General features: G+C 57.0%; 3 protein-coding genes across 3 annotated transcripts in view; 1 reads left to right on the top strand and 2 right to left on the bottom strand.

Annotated features, from left to right (window-relative positions):
• The window catches only part of VOLCADRAFT_89599 (uncharacterized protein), a gene marked incomplete at both ends in the record, with an annotated part of 21,164 nt that extends 12,521 nt beyond the window's left edge, over positions 1-8,643 (bottom strand). The window contains 18 exons of the mRNA XM_002949115.1: positions 13-161; positions 454-607; positions 1,131-1,446; positions 1,871-2,142; positions 2,758-2,906; positions 3,386-3,614; positions 3,651-3,713; positions 4,130-4,228; positions 4,527-4,616; positions 4,709-4,871; positions 5,995-6,871; positions 7,061-7,223; positions 7,348-7,464; positions 7,601-7,767; positions 7,836-7,983; positions 8,199-8,325; positions 8,404-8,488; positions 8,568-8,643. Coding sequence (XP_002949161.1) covers positions 13-161; positions 454-607; positions 1,131-1,446; positions 1,871-2,142; positions 2,758-2,906; positions 3,386-3,614; positions 3,651-3,713; positions 4,130-4,228; positions 4,527-4,616; positions 4,709-4,871; positions 5,995-6,871; positions 7,061-7,223; positions 7,348-7,464; positions 7,601-7,767; positions 7,836-7,983; positions 8,199-8,325; positions 8,404-8,488; positions 8,568-8,643 — 3,444 coding nt within the window. The remainder of the gene's footprint in view (positions 1-12; positions 162-453; positions 608-1,130; positions 1,447-1,870; positions 2,143-2,757; positions 2,907-3,385; positions 3,615-3,650; positions 3,714-4,129; positions 4,229-4,526; positions 4,617-4,708; positions 4,872-5,994; positions 6,872-7,060; positions 7,224-7,347; positions 7,465-7,600; positions 7,768-7,835; positions 7,984-8,198; positions 8,326-8,403; positions 8,489-8,567) is intronic.
• Positions 8,644-14,246: 5,603 nt separating this feature from the next.
• VOLCADRAFT_80563 (uncharacterized protein) lies at positions 14,247-19,578 on the top strand. Its single transcript, XM_002949248.1, has 8 exons — positions 14,247-14,474; positions 15,827-16,001; positions 16,335-16,452; positions 16,726-16,844; positions 17,077-17,181; positions 17,617-17,746; positions 18,253-18,432; positions 18,735-19,578. The coding sequence occupies exons 1-8, from the start codon at positions 14,375-14,377 to the stop codon at positions 19,050-19,052; spliced, it is 1,245 nt and encodes a 414-aa protein (XP_002949294.1). The 5' UTR covers positions 14,247-14,374; the 3' UTR covers positions 19,053-19,578.
• Positions 19,579-20,193: 615 nt separating this feature from the next.
• Positions 20,194-24,793, bottom strand: VOLCADRAFT_89597 (uncharacterized protein; the record flags this gene model as incomplete). Its single annotated transcript, XM_002949114.1, has 8 exons — positions 20,194-20,367; positions 20,965-21,080; positions 21,519-21,623; positions 22,011-22,077; positions 22,473-22,625; positions 23,194-23,572; positions 23,895-24,106; positions 24,596-24,793. 8 exons carry the CDS (start codon positions 24,791-24,793, stop codon positions 20,194-20,196), a joined length of 1,404 nt encoding a protein of 467 aa, XP_002949160.1.
• Positions 24,794-25,323: the final 530 nt, after the last annotated feature.

The following is a 25,323-nucleotide window of genomic DNA, read 5'->3' as shown; positions in this document are numbered from 1 at the left end:
CTCCCTCCCCACCTGCAGACCCCGCACCAGCAGCCCCACAAGAACCTCGTGACTGGCTCGGGCGAGCAACGTGTTGCACACACCCAGCACGCAGCGCCACAGCTCCGAAACCAAACCCGCCACAGCCGCGCATCGCACGTCGGGCGTGTCGCGAGTGATGACTGATTGCGGGTGTGGTGCGTGGGTGGGGAAGAGGGGAAGAGCCAGAGGTCAGCAACCGCCTACTCAGTCCTTTGCTCGGATGTACGGCCACTTAGTACGGATATCTCAACAGTGTTTGGATGAGCGCTGGTGGATGCAGGTGAAAGCGCTGACGTAAACAGCAGGCCGCAATACGTTCAACCAACCACCTACCCAGCATCCCCTTCGCAACCTCAGCACTGGCAAGACAACCCCGCTTCCTGTCCTCTCCCCCCACCCGGCCAAAGAGTCCCCACCCCTCTCTCCTCTCACGTTTGGGTGAGGGCATCCCCGGCTCCGCAGGCAGCACCACGACGTCCGTGAGCGCCTCCGTGGCCGCCACCATCGCCAGCACACACTCGAGGGCCAGGTGGGCCACCACCACCTCACTGCCCTGAGCCAGGTTGGTGCCGAATGCCTCAGTCTCCTGGGAGAGGGGGAAAAGGGGGAAAGACGAACCACACACGATTTAAGCTGCTGCTGGGGGAAAAGAGGGAAAACGAACAACCACAACCACAACCACAACCACCATCATCACGACAAGGTATGTGGGAAGGAGAGGTATATACACACAAACACGCACAGGTGAGGTGGTGAATGTGGAGGAAACAAACACACACACACATACATACACACACCAAGGGGGGGCGGGGAACGGAAGACAGGGATGTGGCCAAAAGCACATGGCTCAAGAAAGGATGGAGGCAGGCAGGGTGTGGGGTGTTGCGGCTACTAACTCTGTGGAGGGGCGGGATGATGTGGGTTGTGCAATCCTTGCTTGATCTGATCGGCGGCCCACGCACATCCTCGCCTCACTCCCCAGTGGGAGCTCCTGCTTCTCCTCCTCCTCTTCCCTCCTTCACTTCCCCCCCTCCTTCACTCCTTCCCCCTCTCCTTCACTCGCTCGTGGTTCGTCTTTTTCCCCCCTCCTCCTCACCCGACGGCCCCACCTGCACCGCGTCTCGCGCCCCCATCGCCCTCTGGAAGTACAAGTTACCCAGTGCCGCGACCACGTCATCCTCGGGCGTCTCAATGGCCGTACGAACGTACCACCGCAGAGCGTCGTGAATGGACTGAATCACGGCGGGCAACACACCGCCACCGCCGCCTCCGGTTCCGCTTCCCACGCCGCCGCTGGCCAAGTCACCGTTGGCGGCCTCCCCCCCCGCCGCGGCGCCAGCTGCCTTTCCGGACCCGGCAGTGGTGGCCGCTGCCGCGCCCGCGTGCTTGTCGGCGGGCGGCGATGGCAGGGTCATGTGGTGCAACCTGATGGTCGAGCAGCGGTCGGGCAGCGAGGGTGATCCGGAGGGCAATGTTCCGGTGCAGGGGGACGGCGAGAAAGGTCACGAGTGGCCGCCCGGGGTTTTAACTTTACCTGGACATTGGAACAAGATCGGTTGGAGCCGTTCTCGTGCCGCCTGCCGCTGCTGCATCTCCAACTCCTCACCCTCATCTTCCCCACAAAACCCATGCCTTGTTGAAATCTTAACGGCCGACGGCAAGTAGATCAGCTACTGCCCTCCCCTGGCGTGCGTTTCCCCGACCGTGAACACCGGACTGCTAATGCCCCCTAGCTCTTAGGCCACTCGCCCACTGCCAGTCCCCCTGCAATCTTGGGCTACCGTACACACAAAACACACCACACGGCCCCGTGCCGCGCACCCACCCACCCACCCACCTACCCACCCACCTGTACAGCAATGACGGGTCCGCCAGCAAACCCCGCAGCGCCTGGAACGCCATGAAACGCTGCCAGCGGTGAGCCGCGCCAGGTCGCCCTACACTGCCCGCCGTCTCCGCCAGCCGCACCACCATGGCTGCGGCCCGCTCGGGTGCCAGGTCGTGGTGGCGGCGAACCAGGGCGGCAGCGCAGCGCACCACCAGGCGGCAATCCACCGCATCGTTGGGATCCACCAGGCGGTCACAGGCGCTGTCCAGCAGGCCGTTGATTGCGGCAGCAACCTACCCACATCCGCCAGGTAGGCAGGCAGGCAGGCAGGCAGTTGCATACACACACACACGCGACGGCCGCGGCAGCCCGAATAGCAGCAATACAGGAGAGGGAGGTACCAGGCGAGATGATGACGCAGCAAGGTTAGCGGCGAGATGATGTGCATGAATGGGAAGGTGCACATGGCGAACAAAATAGGTGGAGATAGCGGCACACCAGCACACCACAAGACACCACACACGGCAGGTCGCACTTCTGCTGCATATGTGTGTGAGAGCTTCATGCATGCAGGAAAGTGGCCACTCTGGAGCACGTTAGGAGAGCGGCAGTCCCTACCCCCCTGCCACAGAGACATAAAACCTCTGTCGCTCCCAAGCCACCCGTGCCGCCGCCCTCTGCCGCGCCTGTCCCCTCCCCCGCGGGGGGACTGAAGACGGGAGGCAGAAGACGGGAGGTCTCGGGGTCCGGAGGGCCTGAGGAAGCCCTGTGGCAGCTCCACAGCTGGGGACTGTAGCGGGGCCCCCACGATCCCCTAACTCGACTGACTGCACACGTTTCACATCTCCTTCGGGGCCCTAGCTCTCCGTCCCGCTCCGCTCCGCACCACGGCGCCCCCTCTTCCTAACCTTGGTCTTGACGCACTGCACCAGTCCCGGCAGCCTGTGGACGGCAGCAGAGCGCTGCAGCAGCACCGCCTCCAGCATCTCCAGCAGGAAGGTGCGGTCCACCCGGTTGCCGCCGCGCGGCTGCAGCTGCACCCAGCCCAGCTCCTTGCCTAGAGGGGTGTCCGCGGGCGCGTGCGGGTGGGGTCGTGCACACGGGAGACGTCAGCGGGGGGAAGGGAAAGACCAGGGGTGACTAGGGGCAACCAGGTCCCTCCGCATCCGAGGGAGTTAGTTGCGAGCCAGCAATGTCCTGTGTGCCTCACTTCAAAAAGGGGTGTTCGGATACCGTATTAAACCTTGTTCTCTATAGGGCTGCTCAAGCCTTGGCAACACCTGGCGCCGCGCCGGAACCAATAAACGGTTCTAACGGGTCTAACTGCCGCCCTGCATCGTTGAGAGCTTCCCCCTTGCGTCTCGCCACGTCATGTGGCTCTGACACCGCCATAAACCCGGAAAGGACACTAAGAGGGCGGTCGTGAGGCCCACCACCGCCAGAATCCGCTCTTGACATTGCCATCAAGATATCCGTGCTCCTCCATTGGTTGGTAGCCCAAGACCCCCGGTCATCCACGCGCACCCACACACGCACCATCCCTGGCCCCCAGCCAGCCCATCATCTCCTCCAGCAGCAGCACCGGCACCACCTCCCGGCCGGGAGCTGGACCTCCCTCCGCAGTGGCAGGGATACTGGCAATGACAGCAGCAATCGCTGCTGCTGCTGCAGCCGAGCTGCTAGGTGCTGCGCCTGGTTGCGGCGGCCCCGGACTGTTCGCGCCGCTTGATGAGGTGACGCTCCTTATGGGTGTGGATAGGGAGGGCTGTGGTGAGGAGCCCACGGCGGGGGAGCCGCTGACCGGCGTGGGGGTCGCCGGGGCTCGGCTGGGAAGCAGGGAGTGATCAAACACCAATGCCACCGCCTGCAAAGCGCGTAAGGCACGATACGGAACACAGGATGTTGGCGCGCAGGGAGATGGGAACGGGGATCAAGTAATGTCAGTGTTCAACAAGGTGGCATGGTGATATAAAGCGTGCGCTAGGATCGAGCCAGTCCTTCACACGCACGGGTACATTTACTGTACGCTTGCGTATTGAAGCCCGTGATATTTACGGGATGGTGGCCAACATCCGGCACACCACACCGGTCAGCCATGGCAACATGCCCTTCTACTCCATTGGCAAGGCTGCGTTATACATTGTTGCAAATTATAGATTGCTGCAAAGAGGAGACACGTCCCTTGTGCTTACAGGATCACCAGCCCGGGGTTACTCCAATCAGGCTGAGATTAAGTTATCAACAGTAAGCAGCAGCCGGCCACGAAGGCAATGCGCATACCTGCCGTATGGTGGCTGCCGCAGTGCTGTGCACCGCAAAGTTAGACTTGTTGTTAACGTAAACGCGAAATACCAGCGACAGCAGTTGTTGTATGGCGTCCTGCGGTGCGAGGGGGACGAGGGATGATGGGGCGAGGGATTCTTGGTCCAGCAGCGTTGGATAGGGTGACACGGATTACTGCAATAACTCTGGGCAAAGCCATGCCTGCCAGTAGAAACACCTCATTTAAGAAGTATGAATCTCGAATATAAGCCGTGTATACAAGGTTGGGTTAAAGAGGTGTTGAGTTTTCATACCTCCCATGGGCTGTTCAAGCTGTCTCCAAAGGCGTGCTTACAGCGAACGGGAAGGGCTGCGCTATCTGCCCTCCTGCGGGAAAACCCATCCCCTAGCCCACCTGCTCGTCTGCAAAGCTTGGGCTTTGAATAATTGTAAGGCTGGCCTGAAGAATGCGAAGCTTGACGCTTTCGTCATTTAAGCGCTCGGCCTGCGAGCGGCGAGTTACGAATAGCACAACTCCAGTTGAAGGCTCCCATAGGAGCTGACCCCAGCTGCCCTCGAGGCGAAACACACACGCACCGCTTGGAGAGCCTTGATAATATCGCAGCGGCCCCTAATTGAAACAGCATCATTCGCGAGCAATTTTTGAAAGGAGCTTATGGCAATACATGCCAGCTTCGCGTACTTCGTCTCGCATGCTAGTGAAAAAGGCGTTAGAATCTCCTGCACAGGGACTTGAAATCTTCAACGAGGCGAGGAGTACTTTGCGCCACGATGCTGCAGTTACTAACCAGCGCCTGCTGGACACTTGACAGTCCGCCTTGCTCGACACTTCGGATTTTCTGAAGAGCGCGCTCGGTCGCGTCTTTTACAGCGGGTAAGTCTGAGTGATGCAGCATTCCCATCAGGTTTGTCATGGGCCCCTCTGCCTTCTTCGCCTCAGCAGCCAGAAGGCGCAAGTCTGTCTCGACTACCGCGAGTACAACGTCTGCTGCCATTTTTTCGTGCGAGCTCTAGCAGCTCTGTAAGGCAGCAAGAACCTAACCCATCCTCAAGCCAAAATCCCCTTTGCAGCTCAGCCCTTGCAAATACGGGTGCGAAGCACCTCCGAAACCGGTCAGTCGCAGATGTGTGACGACTGAAGCTAAGTCGCCAAAGCTCAACGAGACGGAGTGTTCGAGGCAATAGGAAATTGCTACGAAGATCTATTTTTACAAGATGAAGCGCAGGTGCATCAGCACCAAAACCTGTTCGTACGGCATGGCATGCACACATTGTTTGCCGGCATGCCGCTCACAATTTTTGGCGATGGCCATTTCGTTCAATCACGATCCACACTGGCTTGCCCGACATCTGAGGGACGTTATCTATAACTTAAGACATTTGCAAATGACTTTTGATTTTAAGGACCTGAAAGCGTTGGCAATGCATACCGCACCGCCCGGAAACAAGTCATATCACAGTTCGGTGCATAGATAAGCTCGTGATCACCGACCCAGGACCCCGGTCCACGGGTTCACCTGGGAAACGGACTTGGTACACACACATTTCCGAGGAAGGTGGTGTTAGCAGACACGCCCACAGAAGGCTACTTCTTCCAGTAGCATTCTGCATGGGGCCGTGGCCCCGGGAGCGGCAACCTATCCACGGCTAACCCCCAACAGGTCGCCCCCTTTGGGACTTCCGCTTTGCCGATGAGATAGGATGCTAGGTCCTACCAAATACGCTCTCAACCTGCCAAATGCTGTTTTTCACACCACCTGCATGCCGAGCCCACCAGCTGCACCAGCTACCTAAATTGCCCGGAGCCGCGTGACGGTCGGGGTGGAGTTGGACCCTGGAAACTCTCAGCAAGGAACGCCCACGGGAACGCGATAGGACCTTGAGCCTTGGACCTGCTCGGTGTTCTGAACAATGTCAAGTTTCCTTGGTCAGCGCGGGAGCTCTGCCACTGCGCCTGGTCGTCGACATCTTGCATGTCCTCGTCGACCCAGACACCCTCGCACGACAACACGACAAATTCTGGCTTCGGATGTGCGGCATTGGAAGAGCTCGCCGCGATGCCCAAACAGGCGTCTGAGGACGAAATTGCTGTTTCCCGCGCTGCCTCGTAAACGGCGCTGCACACTGACTGACACAGAAGGTACTTGAAGGCCCCAGACTGGACCATCATATTTAACAGGTATGCGCGAGCAATTTTCAAGTCCTTGTCGGCGGCTGCAGCGGCATGCTCTAGGTCCGAGAGGCATCGCACGGGCAGGTAGGGTTCGCCGGCCGAACAGGGGTGACATGCCGCCGCTGCCAGGCTCAGCAACGCCGTGTCACTGTCGACGCTGCCTTTTGCACCTGCTTCACAGTGCGATCCCACGGCTTCGGCTTCTTGGCTTCTCGGGATATTGAGCAATCCCCCAGGATCGCTCACATGGGCAGGTAGTGAACCTGAAGCTCCATCAAGGGCCTCGTCGCAGCTCCAGTGACCGGACTCCTCGGTTACTTTTGAACTGGCTGAGACCAACGTGCCCGCAGCCACTGGTGCATCGGCTTCAGCCAAGGGCTGGAAGCGTATCTGCCGCTGCGCCAGGCGCTTGTTCGGAGTAATTCGTGTCTCGAGGAGGTCCTGGTCGGGCTCGTAGTCCGTCAAGTCGCCGTCGTCAGTAGAATCCTCTCCAGGCTCGTAATACATTAAATGGCGCTTCTTTGCTTCCAAGCGAATAGGCTGGACCTCGATGGTAGGTTGATCGTCTGCGTTGTAAATGCAAAGCATGTATCTGACACCCACGGCCATGTCTACGCTCTGCAGTCGGTTACTTAACGATTGACAATCTAACGACGTCAAGCGCATTGGCAATTACATGGGCGGCAATTACCAAGCTTCTAGCCTGTCAAACGCCTACTGCATGGTGGCCCGTTTGATAACCCACAACAACGTACCTTCGCCTGCGGTGAGCGCCAAGTGCAAGATGCAGCCGTGATTGGCAGACTGTCCGCCATAGTTGACGGCGGAGAAAAAGGTGACGACACGGCCGCCAAAAGCAAGCTCCATGCCCTCGTCGATGCATTCATGGCCGCGCAGAATGGCGGTGATGCTGTTGCGCTGCAACGGCGTCAGGAAACCTTGGCTATTTAGCGGCGCAAACGGCATGGGTCATGGAACTTCTCATCCTATGAAACTGATCATGCCAAGATGCGAGCGGCTTTAGTTCCTGCAATTACCGTACCTGGCAGAAGTTCTCAACCCGATCAGCGCCAAAGCAGACAATGCTTCCGCTGTGGTTGTCGCGCTTGTTGGTGAGCAAGCCGTTGTGCTCATCGCTTGGAGCTGGATCGGACCAGACCTGATGCAAGGCATTTGCGCGCGTAAGGTTTTTATCCGTGTTTCGCTGTTCGTTATCACCACATAAAGTGCATGCACGGATGTAAGGCAGATGCCTACGTCGAAAACTTGAACCACATTCGGATAGCCGAACTTACCAGCTCGAGCATGATCAGCTCGTTGATATCGCCGGTTCCTGTGCGTACGGGGCGCTCAACGCTGCTGATTTGATCCAAGCTCTCTAATCGCCCTATGCCGCCGTGCACAATCAGGTAGCGGCTTGGCATGAACTCAGATGCATCCTGGACGCACGGCTCCAGGTCGCCTGCCAGAAGGTCGGTAATTGGGTCTCAGCACTGAAGGGAAAGGAGCACGACGGAGACGATGCAGTACCTTTGTAGCCTGGGGGCGCCGCAATTGCGGCCAGGGGCATGTAGTCGAAAGAGTCGTTAAATGCATTGAATAACGCTTCGCCACGACGGGAACCCCACTTGCGGCTCAACTCGGTGCGAAAGCCGTAGCACTTGTTGATGTTCATGATCTACACGAATATGGGGCAATTGGTTCATCAGTTACGACAGGAAACGAAAGGATGAGGACTCAGCAGGTGGGCGCACCGGGTGGGTGTACCGGGTAGGCGACTTGTACAATAATGTACCGCAAGCGGGTGTCGAACTCAACGAAAACCTCACATGACTCTTCTAACATCACTACCAGGTTACCGAGTGTTACGTCGATAAGCGCACGGCTTCACACCTCATGATTCCCGCGCAAGAGGATGATCTCTCGCGGCCACTTGATCTTGAGTGCGTACAACAGGAGGATCACCTCAACACTGTTGCAGCCTCGGTCAACGTAGTCACCCATGAAGACCCACGGGATGCTGGAATGGGAACATCACAAAGTAAGGCGACTTCATCCATCAACTTGGTGCATAGTGGCATGACTTCCACGTTCTCACCTTCCGTCTGGTGCGCCGCACCAACCGAATATTCGCATGAGGTCCGCGAACTGACCATGCAAATCGGAGACCACGCGGCACGGCGCTGCAAAATGGTCATACCATGCACGCCAGGTTAATCCTAAGATTGCCTGCTGTGCAATGGTTCTATTGTCCGTCCTCACCGGGAACGTGGAGCAAGGTGCGGTCGGCCTCCATTAGGTCCCTGGCTTCCAAAATAAGCTCTTGGACTTCTTCCATCGTGAAGAGGTGTTTGAGCTTGGGTATGCAAGCCTCGTTGTAAGACTGACAGGGTTGAAAAAGCACGTCCAGAACTCGCTGATGTAGCGGCCGAAAGTCAACGCCCACCTGCGAAGATTGTTCTGCACCGGTCGAAAAGCGAGACGCGCAAACGCCCACCTATCGTCCAAAAGTGATGCGCAGGCTTAAACATCTTTCTTTAGCAGTCCTTTGAAGTATAAAAGATGGCAAGATCATCAGCTTGTGCCCAGCAGAGGAGCCTAGCTGAACGTCTTACAGCTTGAGGAGCAGCCGTGCAGCCCCGCTTCACATGTGCCTCATGAACAGGCACATTCCTGAAAACCTTGGTATGTTGGTCAACGGACTTAACGAGGGGTGAAAATCGAGCACCTGTGTGTGGGGCCGACGGTTCAGATGGTTTGATGCGTCAAATGTCTCCCACGCAAGGTTACCTGCGGAAGCAGCCAGCAAGCGCGTCTTCGCTGGTGTGAACATCTTGTCTCTCTAGAATGTTTCTGCCAAGGGAATTCAGCTACCTGGCTTGTGTGTACTGAAAATTTGTGAAGTCTCGATGGTAACACGTCAAGGCGTCCAGAGGTCGAGAACTTAGATCCAGGTCATAACTATCCCAAGCAAGAGTTGGGGCTTACTATTTTATGGGTACAATCAGCTGGTTCATGTGATACGACATGTACAAAACGCGCTCCGAGACTCCTCCTTGCGAGACATCATCCGCAACAGTTATTTCCCCCTCGCAGTTCATGTAAATCCTTTGTTGTGGCTTAAACCTTCAAAGGGGCTTTGCTTTCTCGCACACATCCAGAACGTGCATTTTCGGAAAAAAAATGGCCTAACAACTCTTCAACCTTGCTCTTGCAACCTGTTACAAAGAGATGGTCGAACCGAATGATTTTAAACGTAGGCCCCCCTGCGGGAGAGGCTCTGAGCTCTATTGATCCATCGACAGCCCGCACAGGAGGATGCCACAAGTTTGGAAAATGCAGATCCCCGTAGATAAAAATCCGTTATAAGAGGTCCATCGTATTAACTAGCCAAGGGTTTTTTCGGACAGCGTCTTGAGACAGCTCTGTTGTTTGGCTAATTGAAAGGACGATTTGGATCCAAAGGCTGTAATCAAGACGTATTTTTTGGGGCTTCTCTGATTTTCGCAGGGCTCCTTATACGCGGTTTGTGTGTAGTGGCAACGGGGCCAGCATCGGAACATGTCTGGTTGCTTCATAGGTAAGTACCATTTTCTGTTACAGATAATGAGAGACTGGAAGGGCCGAAGAAGCCGGGCCTCATCAACGGAGAAAGAGACTAGCAACTCAACTAACGCTGGCTGCGCCTACAACGGGCGAGCGGCCGGGCGCGCGCTGAACAACAAAAACAAGATAAGCTAATCAGCTCAATGCGCCCAATAAATCACGGCCCTAAGGACACGAGCCGTTGCGAAACAGTTACTCTAACAGTAACGCATTGGGCCTTACGCCCAGCCAAAGGTCGGCAAATCGGTTTCTACGGTTGTGGGAGGGCATAATTTCGGTCAGTAAACCTAACAGTCAAACACAAAGTTTAAGTCCAGCGCGTGGCCCTACCGGCCACAGTAGAGGCTGCAAGTCACGTTTTTTGGTCAAACTTTGCAGAAGCCGAATTTCGGCTGCGGGTACTGTGGTACGGACCCGCAGGATGTGCCGACCTCTGCGCCCAACTAACCCAGCTTTACTCAACGCAAGCTCGCATTAGTTGTTGCTTCATCGGTAAATGCCAAAGGAGAAGATACCCCCTCAGCGGTTGAAAAACTGAGAACCAAACGGCGCAACGCGACGGGCCGCAAGAGGGCCAAAGAACGCAACAGCTGCCGGACAAGCGCGCACACCAAAGCCTAAATAGTGCTCTCGAAGGGCTGCCGAGTTGGCAGACCAACCGCCAACCGCTTCAACGACCTCAAACGGCAACCCCACTGCTCGAGCTGCGGAAGCATCGACGTAGGCTATAGAGTGCACCGCGCGCACATGTGACAAAACCACACTCAGGAAGGACTAGGTCAAACCAACGCTCAGCACCGCGGGTAGACTGACCCGCCGGCCACAGCCGCGACGGGTCACGCCATAGACGCTGACGGACGGCCCTCTGCAGGAAAGGGAGACGGGCGAGTGAAAACTGCAATACAGTGCTCGTTCCGGAGCGACCAGATAGCCCTTCCAATTGAGGGGCTTGTACTGAAACACTGGCTCCCCTCTAACGACAGCAACACGCGCCCAGGTTACCGACAGCAGAGAATGCGCGCGAAGAAAGAGACAGAAACGCAACACGACGAACAAGGCAAGGCAAGGCAAGGCCAACTCGGAGCTAACGGGCACCACGGCCAACTGCTCATTCAGACGCCAAGCATCACCTGCACTAAAGGCCAACACGAGAGCGGATGAAGGTGCTATTGAGCCTTCCAAACGCTTGCAACCTCTAAGAAACGCCGCCAGCAGGGTGTTGTACCTGGCACAGGGCTTGGGATACCCGAGCAAGTCAGGCACGGAGTTAATAGCACTGAATTAAGGCTGCGCCGTGCGGGCTTGGATAGAGCCCTTGGCGGCTAGAAACGGAACCCACAAGAGCCCGGCATAATGGGAGGCCGGGAGAAACTCCAGGCCCTCCACACAGAAACATGCAAAGCAGCGAAATGCGACGCAAAAGACTGCCAGATCCTGGCACCAACACGGGACATAACAACCTGCGCAATCTACAAGAGTGATCCTGACCAGGATCCGCGAGCTGCAGCTGCGACACCAACAAGCTAGTAATGACCGGAGGTGCCGCAACTGACTTCCAACGAGTAACGGGAAAACGCCACACTGTCCGAACGAGTGTCCCGCGATTGCGCCCACGCTAAGATGTACCCGCACTGCCACGACCTGCCAAGAAGGGGGAAGTAAGTGGTCGACCCGCCCCCGCCCGGCGCAAACAGCTCCGTATTCGAAGGCAGGAACACCAGGTCGACCACCAACTCCATCAACTGCTGCCACCAAGGTTGAGCCGCCCAGTACGGCACGACTAGTGTGAGGCACGCTCGTTCCTTGTGCACTTTCTGCACCACAGCGGGCAAAAAGTCGGGGTCCAAGTGGGCAGCCAAAGGCATTAAGCCCACCCCACGATTGAGAAAACGCATTGACCCCCGACGAGCCCGGGCAGTGGTGGCATGAAAACCGGGAGGTGCGTGTTAATATGCGTGGGAAATAAGCCGACATGGTGCGGACCGAAACGGCGCTCCAAAAGGCGGAAATAACAGTGATGCAAACGGTAATCATCACTATCGACCCAACGCGAGGCTTCACCTGCTTCGATGTCGGCACTAGCAGCACGCTTGACTTGCAAAACAATACTATGTTGCTGCATGAATTCCCATAACAACTTTAATTCGGCATGCAGGGCTGCCGAGAGAACATGTTGTCCTCCCTGATCAAAACAACACGCTGCTGAACAAACGGAAGAAAGGACTCTAATGCATGACGGACAGCGCGCAATTCCTTCCATTTGGTGTGCGCGGCAAGCTCGGAAAACGACCAATAACCGCGCGCCACACGGCCATGCAGAACCGCGCCCCACGCATGGCAAGACATGTCCAGCCGCCGTGGGGGCCTGGTAAATAGCTGCCGAGCAGTGGCGGGTAGGGATGTCCGCCCACCAGTCTAGGACACGCAACGACCCACGGGACAAGCACACTCGACCGGTCCATGTAACCGGCTACTTGATATCATCATAGAATTGCGGTAGCCGGAGTAAGGTATAGCTTGACGCTCTGCACGAAACCACAAAGCTTAGCAAGCTCCCGCTTCTGCACCAGACGCCGATTTTCCTTCACCGTAATCCGCAACCCGATCGCCGGAGGGCCCTTCGTGGCATGCCTAAAGGACGGAGCGGTGCAGCTTCAGATATCGTTCATGCGACAAATTGTGGGAGCTGCCAGACCAACACATCGCCTGAATTGTCGCAGCTACCCCTACACTACCCCGTTTTCAAACAGATCGTGAGGTTTTGGAACCGTGTCCGTTTACAGCGTGGGTCTGTGGCACACCAAGTTTTGCGACAGGAGGTCGCAGAGTCCCTCTTCAACCCCGAAGGGGCCGGATGGGGGGCACTAATCCTCCGTTTTCTAGGTTTTCTGGGGCTCAATGTACGGAAAGAGGCCCCCGCAAGGGCCACACGAAGTAGACGAACAAGTGGAATGGCTGATGAACAGGCAGAAGGTGTGGTATTTGAGTTCAAGGACCGATTGGTGAGTGGTTGGAAGCATACACGTCTAGATGTCCAGCCAGACATGTACCTGTCAGACGGCAAGCAACCAGGAATCCACATGGCGAAGTATAAGCATTGGATGGGTCTGGGGGCCGAGCAAGCGGACAGGAAGGAGGTGCTCCCGCATATCACAACGTTTATCCCGCGTTCAGCGAATTGCAAGCTTATGCAGTTTAGGCTTTGCTGTTTGGCATTGGCGGCTAACAGAGCGTGTAAGGGACGGTGTTACCTACCTAGGGAGGAGTGAGTATGCCCCTGTGCTGCGGCACTGATAGTCATATCGAGGATGAGAAGCAATTTTTGCTGGACTGTCCAGTGTACGACAAAATCAGATCTGATATGGATTTCCCACGCTTCGAGCATATGAAGGATGCTATGAAGTGAAGTGGGAACCTGAACGCCTGGCAAGGATGCTGGAACATATATGGTCCCACCGCAACTTTATCGTTCCCTTTGGTCGTTAATATCCTTTACCACTTGCTTTGCCTGAAATGCGAGGTAGGATGGTGCTTACAGGCGATCTGGCAGCCCTTGAGCCCCCGGCTCATATTAGGGCGGTTTCAGGTACGGGGAACACACCCACGACCATGTAACAAACACACATCGGCTGCCAATTTGATAGTAATGCCAAAATGGTAGACTGGCTGAGATGGCTCCCACTAGCACTTAGTCAGGTGACACGACGAACCCAAAAACTCAATGCTCAACCTACAAGTCAACAATACCCACCCACCGCCCCGGATCCGATGGCGTTCTTCCTGCAAATGCAACAGCAGGTTACTTCCTTAATGGCGCAGCTGAACCAAGCTGCGCTTTAAGGTGTGTACCAACACGGCTCGGGGAAGATACCATGTTGACTTAAACCTATGCGAAACCCGAGAATGCAGCGTTCGCCCGCCGATTCACGAAGTCAGTTGCGGAGGTTATGGACGCGGAACACATGACTTTGGCGCCCTGCCGAATAGCGGGAATCAAAGCAAGCGCAGCGCACTCACTCGGATCATGCCAGTTCGCTCCTTACGAGTTCGGCATTATCGGGACGACGTTGGCCATTTCGGAGTTGGTTTGTGTAGGAATGGAAGCGTTGTCGAAGGCGTTGCTATACGGTGGCATGCAAGATGCATGGTTGGGCGCGCGCTGAACAACAAAACCATGATAAGCTAATCAGCTTAATGCGCGCAATAAATGACGGCCCTGAGGACATGAGCCGTTGCAAAACAGTTAGTCTAACAGTTACTCATTGGGCCTTACGCTAAACTAACCCAGCTTTCTTCACGCAAGCTCGCATTATTACCTCATATTCGTAGCTGTAGCACACCAACTGCTTTATATACATATCGCTGCCAGTGGTTGGTAAATCCACCGCGTATCTTATCGCCAAGGCTGTCTTTACGCAGCTCTTGACAATATGATCATGGGTTAAGTCTTACAAGAGTTAGCGATGAGTGGAGACGTCGTGCCGACCTATTTCCCAGTGCTCGACCCAGTCTCAAATTATGAAAAGTTGCATCGGATAGGCGAAGGCACCTACGGAGTAGTCTGTAAGTGCAACAAGCCTGCTCGATGTGGCTGCTTGCTTTGGGGCGCCGTTGCGCTGCAAATTGCCGGGCCAGCCCGGAACCCTGGGGTGTGCGCAGGAATGGGACAGCTCCGATAGGTGTGATTGTAAGGCCGCTGCTTGCTACTTCACTTCGGGGAGCAGTAGCTGCAGTCCGCAGATATGCTGTGTGTCTTCCAGCAAACAAATACTTGCTCACTTGCTCCGGCTTTGGGCCGCACCTTTCCCTCTGTGCGCCCTCCCTGCTGCGCTTGCACGCACCCGTCCATCCGCGTCGCCACCAACTCGTATCCGCTGGGGCCTGCGGCCGTGGTCGCCATGCCGTCTCACCTCGTCGAAACGGCACGGCGTTTCGCCACGTCAAATTTACTGGATGCAACCTGGGATGGCGGCGGCGCTGGCTGGGTGGCTTTCCTCTCTCAAAATCTTTACTTTCCCGACACCGTCATGGCGGCTACCGCTGCCGCCTGGCTCCTCAACCGTCCGATATGTGAACCCACTTCTTGATAACTTGAATTTTGTGGACTGCATGTACATGTACTGCAACAACATGCGGCTTTCTCTGCATCGTGCGACGTAACCTGCGGTTGGGCCACTTTCCCTCGTACCGTTGGCCGCACATTTGCGACGGGTCATCGCCGGTTCCGTGTGCTTCACGGTCTTGGCACTCGAACACGTTGCTGCCCCGGCACATGTCCGATATCATCGTATCATGCCCAAATTCCACTTGGCCACCGGGCCCAATTACGTTGGCCCCACCAATTATCCTCCGTTGCACTGGCACTACTTCCTTGTCATGGGCAACGAATTGCCGCTCTCGCTACTGCGGATGACTGGCCGTGTGGCTTGTGTGTTCGGTCTCTCAATGGCCCGACCACGTTCCGACACCGACAACCCACATCGTGATTTGCTTGCCGGAATGCCACATCCCACACATGGGACATGGGACCGCCGGCTCATGCTTGCTACCCACATTACCTTCCCTTCGGGCCGTTCCTCGCCTGCTACCTGCCGTCAACCATTGGCACTGGACCATACTCCGTTCTTCCCTTCCCCTTTGTCCTCCTTCAACTTCTTACGCGTCTTGCTGTTCTCTGTCCCACACCTCCATCCACTTCCACCATCACCTCCGGCCTGCTGCATTACATCGCCCGGTCCTAATACTGACCGACCCATACTGACCCGTGGATGGCGACCCTTTGAACCACGGGTGTCATTCGCGCGTGCACCTGCACCCTGAATGTTGAACAACTGGGCCATCATTGAACTCCGGCCGGCCGGTTGGCTCGCTCGCTCGCGCACTCGCTGACGGACCCGCCCATACACGGAGAGCAGATAAGGCTCGCGACCGCACCACGGGCGAGCTGGTTGCGCTGAAGCGGGTGCGCTTCGACCGCTCCCGCGACGGCTTCCCCGTCACGTCCATTCGGGAGCTCCGTGTGCTGCAGACGTGTCGCCATACCAACGTCGTGGCGCTCAAGAAGGTGGTCACCGGCTCCCAGGCGGACAGGTGGGACATTGAGCTCCCTGGGGGCAGCAAGGAAAACCCAAACTAGGGATCGACAGCTTATGCTCGCGAACGGATATAGGGGGGATCTGGATGTTGGGGGCTGGGATCTGTCACATGCAGGGCTGCTGGGGCTCTAGACTGCTTAGATGGCTGTGGATGGCGTGTGCGCGGTTTGCAGCTTGGCTTGCCGTGTGCTGCTGGCTGGTGACTCTATGAAAGAGCGGCCGCCAGTGGATATGGTAGGCACTTCCTTGGCCTGATGGCTGTGTGGCCCCGTCCCTGCGCAACACACACACGCCATGTCAAAACACCAAACCTCTACCCCCACTGCAGCGTGTTCCTGGTGTTCGAGTACTGTGATCACGACCTAGGGCGACTCCTGGACTCGATGTCGGGTAGCTCGGGGCGCCGCAGCTTCAGCATGTCGGAGGTTAAGTGCCTGATTAGACAGGTAGGTACGGCCAACCCCGTTGTGCGAACTGTTGTGCAGAGCACACATACACGCACTTGCGCGATCGATGAAGCAGTGGCGGTGCGGTGGGCTGTGTCTGCCGCTTCGGCGCTGCTGCTACACCACCAGCTGGGTCCGTTGCGGAAACAGGAACCAAGTGCCGCCTCCCAACCCACCTGACATAACCAGCCCCATAGTCCCGCGTGCTTCCACTTGACTATCCGCCGCATCCACCGTACCTGGACCCATGTCCCCCTTGTGCTTGTCGCCCAGCTGCTGGAGGCCGTATCGTTCCTCCACGACCACTGGGTGGTGCACCGGGACATCAAGCTCTCCAATCTACTGTACACACACACCGGGCACCTGAAGCTCTGCGACTTTGGACTGGCCAGGTAGGACTCAAACAGGGGGCTTGGGATGAGAGTTGGATAAGAATCCACCTCGGCCACCTCTCCTATGAGGGGGACAATACCTTGTAGGGCGTGTCGGGTTTTACCCGGTGTAGCACGCGACTGCGAGTTATAACCTCCTGCGGCTCCTGGCCGCCCCAGCAGCCATGGGTGCTTGCACTTCCCGGCTTTTTCCCCTCCCACGCCCTCCCCCCCGGCCTTCCCTACCTGCCAGGTCCTTCGCGCCCTTCGTGACGCCCATGACGCCCAATGTGGTGACCTTGTGGTATCGGGCGCCCGAGGTCCTCCTGGGGAGCGAGGAGTACGACGAGAGCATCGAGTGAGTGCGAGCAAGCTCGTGGGTGGTGGGTGGAGCTTCTCTGCGTTTTTGTGGGTATGAAAGCTAGGGAGGAGCTTTGGACAAGATCGGAGGGGCTGCTTGGAGGTGCCGTCCTCCGTAATGCCGCTGTTGTTCTGGCCAAGTGTGTGTTGTCGCCTAGCACCTGCACCGCATGTTGCGGCCGGAGCACTGAGGATGCCCACTTGCCCACAGCGACGGTGAGTAACATTAAGTAACAATTAAGTATGAACTCTCGTCGCAACGGATGTCGTTTTCGCCCCTGACAGCTCATATCATGCGCCCTGTGACACCCACGTTGGGATAATGCTTGCCGGTGCTGCTCCTGCGTCTACTGCCACGGCGACTGGTGATACGGCGGCGGCTATTCCTGCTGCGACTGCTACTGCCGCGATTGCTACTGCTACCGCTTGGCAGCATGTGGAGCTGTGGTGCGGTCCTAGCTGAGCTGGTATCCGGCGAGCCCCTTTTTCCCGCTACGTCCGAGGGTGAATGTCTCAACATGATGGCCAACCTGCTGGGGCCGCCCAGCGAGAGGATATGGCCGGTGAGTAACAGCAGGCGGGGCGGGGCGGGGCGAATGGCGGCTGACGACTGAGACGTCGAGGAGCGAAGCTGAGGCGTTGAGGGAGCTGTCAGTGTGGGAGGAGTGTTATATAACACTCTGTATCTGAGCTCACGTGGTCCTAGGCGCCATGCTGCTGCAGCTGAGGATGTGATTGATGCGAGGAAGTTGAGACCCCTGGTTGGTTGGCTGATGGGGTAAAACGTTTACGACTTTACAACGCTGGAGCCTGGGCTGGAGGGGAGCCGAAGCCGGGGGGATGCTGTTGGGCGGTGTGGGGCAAGGCAGTGTGCATGCAGGGGCCAATGGCGCGAAGCCACACTTACAGGGGCTGACGGGCACTGTTGTTGATTGATGTTCATGCCTTGCACCTGAGCGATGCCGGCGCCCACGCTGCCGGCCCATCGTCATCAGCGGCTTCCGTTTCCTAAACTTCCAACTATTGCGGGTACACCCGGGTTGTGTCGGTCCTATCGGTCCGCGGATAGGGCATGTCCAAGCTACCCAACGCCGGCAAGTTTGTGTTTCCCGATCAGCCGTACAACTTCCTGCGCCGCCAACTGCCTCAGCTCAGCGATCAGGGCCTGCACCTGCTGAACTCCATGCTGACGTATGACCCGGACCGCCGCATCACTGCTCGTCAGGCACTGCGACATGAGTTCTTCCGGGTAAGGAAGCGGCCCGACCAGAGCGACCCTGGCCATAGTTGGCTTGATAGCTGCCCTTGATTGCTCCGCGATGCACATCGGCCGTCGACACACGAATTGCTATTGAAAAAGACCCTGATACGACTGAAGGCTTTATTAATGTCAACAACTCCTGGGTTGGCTTCGCTTGTTCTCTGGAACCTCTCTTGGGCTGCTTCCGCCTCAAAATCGAACACTCATTTGTATGCCATTCCACGTGGGCTATGCCATGTGCTCCTCCGTATTCATTTCCTGTATACACTCTCTTTCCATTGTCGCCGCAGGAGAAGCCCTACCCCAAGCAGCCCGCGGACATGCCCACCTTCCCCTCCTCACATGAGGTTCCACGAACAGGAGCGGCACCGCACAACCGTCACCATTACCACCACCATCACCATCATGGCGGCGGTGCTGGCGGTGGGGCCGGCTCCAAGCGTACACGGTCCGAAGCAGCCGGGGGACTGCTGGACACGAAGCGACATGCTCGTGGGGTTGGCGGCGGGGGGGATTTGGACGAGCGATTCGGGGCAGCTTTCGGCGGCGGTGGCGGTGGAGGGAGCCTGCTGGACGGTGGCGGGGTGCAGCTAGTACGGCAGCGCTGACCCCGGCGAGTGCGTGGTGTGGCGTTGGTATCGGCGGCCTTGTGTGTGTATGTATGTGTGTATTGTTTGTAGCGTCGGTGCAGTAGCGTGCGGAAGTGCATCAGTGATACGGATATAGAAAAGCGAGGTCATAAGCAGCGTCAGCTTTGGCGACGGTGAAGCGGATGGAGTGAGGATGAAGCGGTGTACTTGAGGAGTGAGGTTACTGCGGGACGTGGGATGGCAGCCGGCGGGGGGTTCCTCCCCGAATGCACCACGAAGCAGCGCGGCGTCGGTATTGTGTCTGATATGCAGATGGCATTTTTACTGTACATGAGCAGAGCACAGCCTTTACATACATTCTAGAAGTGTATTGGATCGAATAAGCCAGGTATTGGCTCTGGGGGTAGTGGTAGTGGCTCTACCTCTGCGAATCATTTTTACCCAACGAATGGAGGACAGGCAAGATCTGCAGCAGCCTAAGCGCAGCAGGGCGACGTGTGTGGCGGATGCCCTATGTCGTGGACTTCAAGCTCACTGCTCATCCATCCACGGCTCATCCGTCCATGTGCTTTCTTGCTTACTGCAGCCATTGTAGGGGATCTTTTAGGCGATTCCCCGGCTTTACAATAAAGCATATATCGGTGGAGTTTTCGGACCTGATGCAACAGGATTCATTCAACAAGTCGCGTCCATGCTGTTAAGCAAGGTTTCTTGATAGATGGTATACACAAGGGTACGGAAGTCATTGTTGGGGCCCTATTCCGGGCGTTGGCACTGTTAAATCGGAGCGAAAGTGCACATCATTGTCAAGTGGAGAAGCCCATATGCGAGGGAGCTGAAGCCCTTACAAACATGCCTCAAAATTTATGACATAACCTCGCGGTCCGAGATCGAAGGGTACGGTAAGGGCCCTGTAGCGCCGGCCGGCTGCATCCAAACGGCCTACCAGTAGTCGCCCTAGTAGACTAACACGGCGCAATGCTAGGTCGGCTGAGGCAAAGCAATAACGATCAGCTGTAAGCAATCCAGGCACCACAGCCCTTCTCCATCCGCAATACAGAGCAATAGCATTTGGCGGGCCAACAGGCAAGGAGGGTAAACCCCACTGAAGCTTCACAACGATGGCCGCACCTGACCCCATAACAACTCCCCCTCCACTCTAGCTCCCCACCCCGGGCTCCTCGGGCTGTTGACCCCCTGGCACAGCCTTTGTCGCCTTCTCCTCATCGCCTGCCCTCTCCTGCTGCTCGCCCGGACGCGCCGCTAAAAAGGTGTAAGTGCTCCCAACCGACATGGGCTGGAATCGATCAGATAAGGCGGCTGCCAGGGCAATCTGTGCGGCCGCATGCACGGAACCGTGCGGCTTACCAAGGAAATAGAAACCAAACACAATGGATGGGAATCATATGCAACATGCAGTTCACTTGTAAAGGCGAAAGTATAAGGCATCGCAGTGGGAACTTTAAGAGCAATTTGGCCATTTCGACCCACCATCGCGGGACAGACTCTGCTTCCTGTGCCTCCTAGGGTAGGGTGATTCCCGATGTTCGTTGAAAAACTCATAGCGCTGAGCCGTCCACGATCCTTACATCTCTTTCGCCTTTTACTAAAGAGATCAGCGAGTACGGCTCACGAAAGGCGCATATCTAAATATTTGCAGGCCTGTTGGCCGCCTCCAATTAAGTCACAACATAAATTTAAATATACACATCGGAAACCAAAGACAATCGCTATAATGGCAACACCTGCTTCATTCTAATTCTACAATTGGATAATCATGCAATAGAAACCCACTCCCAAGCTTGTAGTCGAATGAAGTCTCTGCCAAGGAAAACCGAAACCCATGCCGCGATAGTACCGCAACGCCTGCCCCACGCCCCATGCTCTATACGCCGCTTCTCCCCAACCAGCCTTCACCCGCCCACCATACCTTGGCTCTCCAGCCCGTGCAGTGCCCTCCAAACACGCGTGCGGGGTTCAGCTCCCGCAGCGCCGCCACAGTCTCTGGAATACGCCCCTCCATCTTCCCGCCGGCCAGATGCAGTCCTGAGTACACGACATGGCAGGGCGTCACGTCACGTCATGCATGTATATGACCCGGGTGCCCTTCAGTATAACGAAGCAGCAGCACGGACTACAAATAGCAGTTACCTAAAATTCTGTCTGGCGCTTCTCCCTCCCGCTCTTCCAAAAGATGGTATCTTTCAATAAGCTGCAGTATCTCTAGCTGCTGTTGCGGCCCGCAGTACCCTAAGTCATACTTTTTGCTCGTATGCGGTTGAAGAGCAGCATGTGTGTGCGCGTGCTCACCCCCACCGCGCCGCTTAGATTGGATTGGATCCAATCCTGCATCTCCTTCGAAAGGAGGTGCCAACAGTATTATTTTCCTATTGCATCCTTAATCCTGCCGATAGACCGGAAGATAGACCGGCCGTACCCCGTCCCAGGCCCCCGGACCCCACCCGAGGTTGCCCCACCCCTCACCGCCCATCACCCCGAAGACTGGCTCCCCCGACAACCCCTTGACGTGTCGTACGACGTTGACGATGCCGGCGTGGGAGCAGCCGCTCAATACCACCACCCCGCGGCCTGAGGCAACCGGGGAGGAGAGCGGATGGAGAGGAAATTACTGCGTCGCGGGCTTCAACTAGCTGTGTAAGCAAAGCCGAGCTCGTAGCTTCTGCAGAGCAGCAGCCTTGGGGTGCCCCGGCCGACTACAACAATGGCGTCTTCATCATTCATCGCTGAGTGGTGCCCGCATTGTAGCGACTCGACCCATGTACCCCCCGGCGTAACCCCCTTTGCTGCAGTGCGAGAGAGCGGCCGTACCTCGCCTGGCTCTCCTTCCCCAAGCCCCATCCTCGGCACTGGGGCGCCACGGGACATCTCTCACCAGTCCGCAAGCTTCTGAGCTTACAAGAGCTCTCCATCTGCGGCTCAGCTGAAAATCCTGAGACCCTGAACCCCTTCCCTCACCTCTCACCCGCACCGCCAGGTACCGCTCCTCCATGATGTGCGGGTCGAGCTGCCAGTTGCCGTCAGGCTGAAGGGAGCCAGAACCAGCAGTAGCAGCAGCGGAGGCAGCAGTGACAGGGAGGCGGCGCAGCGGGTCTTAGATCTGGTAGCCAGACTTGTCCAGGGCCGCACCCGGTTGGGATTCTAGATATTACTGAATTGCGGAGTTGAAAAAAACCCACACCAAACACATATGCAAATTGCCACTGGACCCCAAAGACACAAGACACACACACACACACCCGCGTGCGCACTCCGCACTCTTCTCCCCCCCACACGTAGTATTCAATGCACACACACACACACACACACACACACACACGCACACGTCTGGCTGTCTCGCTACCGGTACATATACATACGTACATACATACAAGCATACACACGTGTGTATGTACGCGTGTGTTTTCCCCAGCTTCCTACCCCCAGTGTGCCATGTCCCGGCTGCCCTGTCTCGAAGCTGCTGACGCGGGGAATGGAGCCCGACACGAAGAAGCAGTTCCTTAGCAGCGTGTGGGGTCCGGCATGGAGCTCAACACGGCAGCCGGGGAGAGACAGCTGCTCCAGGGTGGGGTCCTGGGGGGCCGAACAAACGAAGAGAAGGAACCGCAGAAAGCGCCAAGCAAGGGAGCAAGCGAGGGCAGGAAAGGAAAGGATGAGAGTGGTTGGTGGGGGGAAATGGATCAGGGAACTGGGGCCCGGGGTGTACGACGAACCACTGACGATTGAAGCAGTGGTACCAGCAATAGGCGAATAGTCCAGGAGAAGAGAAATACGGGGAGGGGAGGTGGCTATTGGGTTAATGGCGTGCTGGCGTGAGGAGCACTTTACGGCATTTCAACGTACCAATGGCCAAAGCTTGTTTCCATCCAAAGATTCTTCATTGGCGCATGCGTATGCCGGCAATCCATCTGCTCACGAATGCCCACTGATGTCTCCGAATCGTCCCCAACTCCCGATGAAGCTCGCTCGGCGGGAAACTGCACCCCAGCGAAGACATATCTATGGCCTCCTCCCCTCCCTATCGTTCGTGTGCCGTCTCCCCTCACCACACCCTCTCCCCTCACCACACCCTCTCCCCTCACCACACCCTCTCCCCTCACCACACCCTCTCCCCTCACCACACCCTCTCCCCTCACCACACCCTCTCGTCAAACGGCACGGGCTTATGCGAGGCGCCCAGCAACAGCCCCCGCAGCAACGGTCGAGAGGGGTGCAAGTCGAACACAAACGGCTCCTGCACCGGTGGTGGTGGACCAGGCTGTAGACCCGCCTCCGAATCCCCATCCTCCTGCTGCTGCTGCTGCTGCTGCAGCTGCTGGGGCAGTTGCGACGGCGGCCGAGGTGCAAGCTCTCCTTCCGGACATGTCTTGTCGGAGTCCTCTGCTTGCGGGAGATGCCCCGGCAAAATGGTACTTGAGGGCTCCGTCTTCTCGTCCTCCCTAAGGGCGCTCCAGGTTCCGGAGCGGGCCTCGGAGGCGGCCCTCGCCACTGCCAACAGCCCCACGCTGTGGTCCACGTGCCTGGTGGCAGTTGTTGGAGTTAGTTGCGGTGGTTGACCCGTCATCCGTGGGTCAAATCCACAATGCAGAGGAGAAAAAGAGCGCAGGTATGGCAGTAGTTGCGATGTTCGTGCATCGGAGATGAGCTTCCTCCCGGGCCTGCACATCTCCTTTTCAGCACATTTGGTATGGAACGCTGCGGACCGCTGCGAAGTGGGGCCCTGTAACTAGCTGGGGTCAACTTAATTTCCCAACGTACGCCGCGGCCTACTTCTCCCATGCGTCCCTTGACTGCGTCCACACCGCCCGCCGCCCGCCGCCCCGCTCCATCCCAGCCCCCCACCAATGACTGAGTACCGCCGCCTCCACCTCCCCCATGTCCAGCCCCAGCCGCTCCGCATTGCGAGTCCACAGGTCCTCCCGGGGGCCCCCGTCGAACAGCAGTCGGGACACGGCGCCGTCGGCGGTGCTGGCGGAGACCAGCAGGGACAGGCCGTGACCGGCCTGCAGCGAGTGTCTGAAGTCCAGGGAGGGCCACCTGCCGCCGGTGACTTGCTGCGGGTGAGGAAGGTGGGGTTAAGGGTGGTTGTCCGTGCGTTCGCACCTATGCACATGCGTATGCAAATGTGTCTGTTTGCATGCGTACATGTATCAGTTTGTTTGCGAGGTGATGCGGGTGGAAGCTTCATCATGGGTTAGGCAAAATGCCGCCATGCTCTCCACCCTCTTGCTCTGAGCCTAACCGCCCCCTTGCTTTTGCCGTGGCGGCGGCGGCGGCAGCGCTCCCCCTCTCCTGTCACAGCAAGCCGCACGTAGCACCCGCACTACGCGAGCCTAGCTGCATATATACGGACAAGGCAAAACAAAGGCGACCCCCTAATAAACAAAAACAGGTTTCGGTGCGGCTCCAAGGCCCTCACACACACGAGAACACTTCCGCGGTGGAAATTTCCCGGAAGGTAGGATGAGGTAGGAAAGCCCCGGCATCGAAACTCGCTAGGAACGGTGAGTTCGCTTCGGAGTCCTCATCCAGTGGTCGCTCACGTGGACGGCCCAAGTGAATTCGGACTGGTAGGGTGTGCTTGTGGAGGGGTCCAGGGAGGGATCACAGCAGGCGCAGGGAGATGACAGGCCGTCGGTTTCGTTGTCAACTATCACCGTCACAGTCAGCCGCTCCACAGCCCGCAGCTGCGACCAGACCGCTTGTGCATCGGCAAATTCGATGGCGTCCGTCTCCAACATTTGTGCTGAGCGACTGCGCCTAGACGTGCAAGTTCGTGTCAAATTTCATGGGTATGATTTGTGTTAGGTTTTGCAGCAGGCATGGTACTTTTTATGGTTCCGATGCTGCAAGGTACCATTACAAGTGGTTCCGGTTCCGCTGTTTACAAAGTTCGCAGGCTGCTTTGGACCTCCGAAATGTGCGTGATTATACCAGAGGAGAGTAGTACAGGCATCCTCCTTCGTATCTACCTAAATTGGATTCCCGTTGAATAACAAATTCCTATTGTCATTCCATACAGCTCCTTATAACAATCCCGCAAGTTTTCATCATAGATGGCATTGGAACCAATAGCATAAATCTGATTTTTGGGGATGGTGCAAACGTCCTACGGTGGACAGCCAGAGTATTCCAACCTGTTCCAATGGCCCGCGGGTCAACATTACAGTAAATAGCGGCCACGAGCTTGAATGCTGAACATATTTTTGGGTACAATCGTTAAACCACATTTAATCTATCAGGCCTGTATTTGCGCACAGCCGTTTTACTC

The sequence above is a fragment of the Volvox carteri genome (assembly GCF_000143455.1).
Source record: "Volvox carteri f. nagariensis unplaced genomic scaffold VOLCAscaffold_13, whole genome shotgun sequence".
Classification (NCBI taxonomy): domain Eukaryota; kingdom Viridiplantae; phylum Chlorophyta; class Chlorophyceae; order Chlamydomonadales; family Volvocaceae; genus Volvox; species Volvox carteri.
The sequence above is the reverse complement of the archived record's forward strand: the minus strand, read 5'-3'. Positions and strand labels throughout refer to the sequence as shown.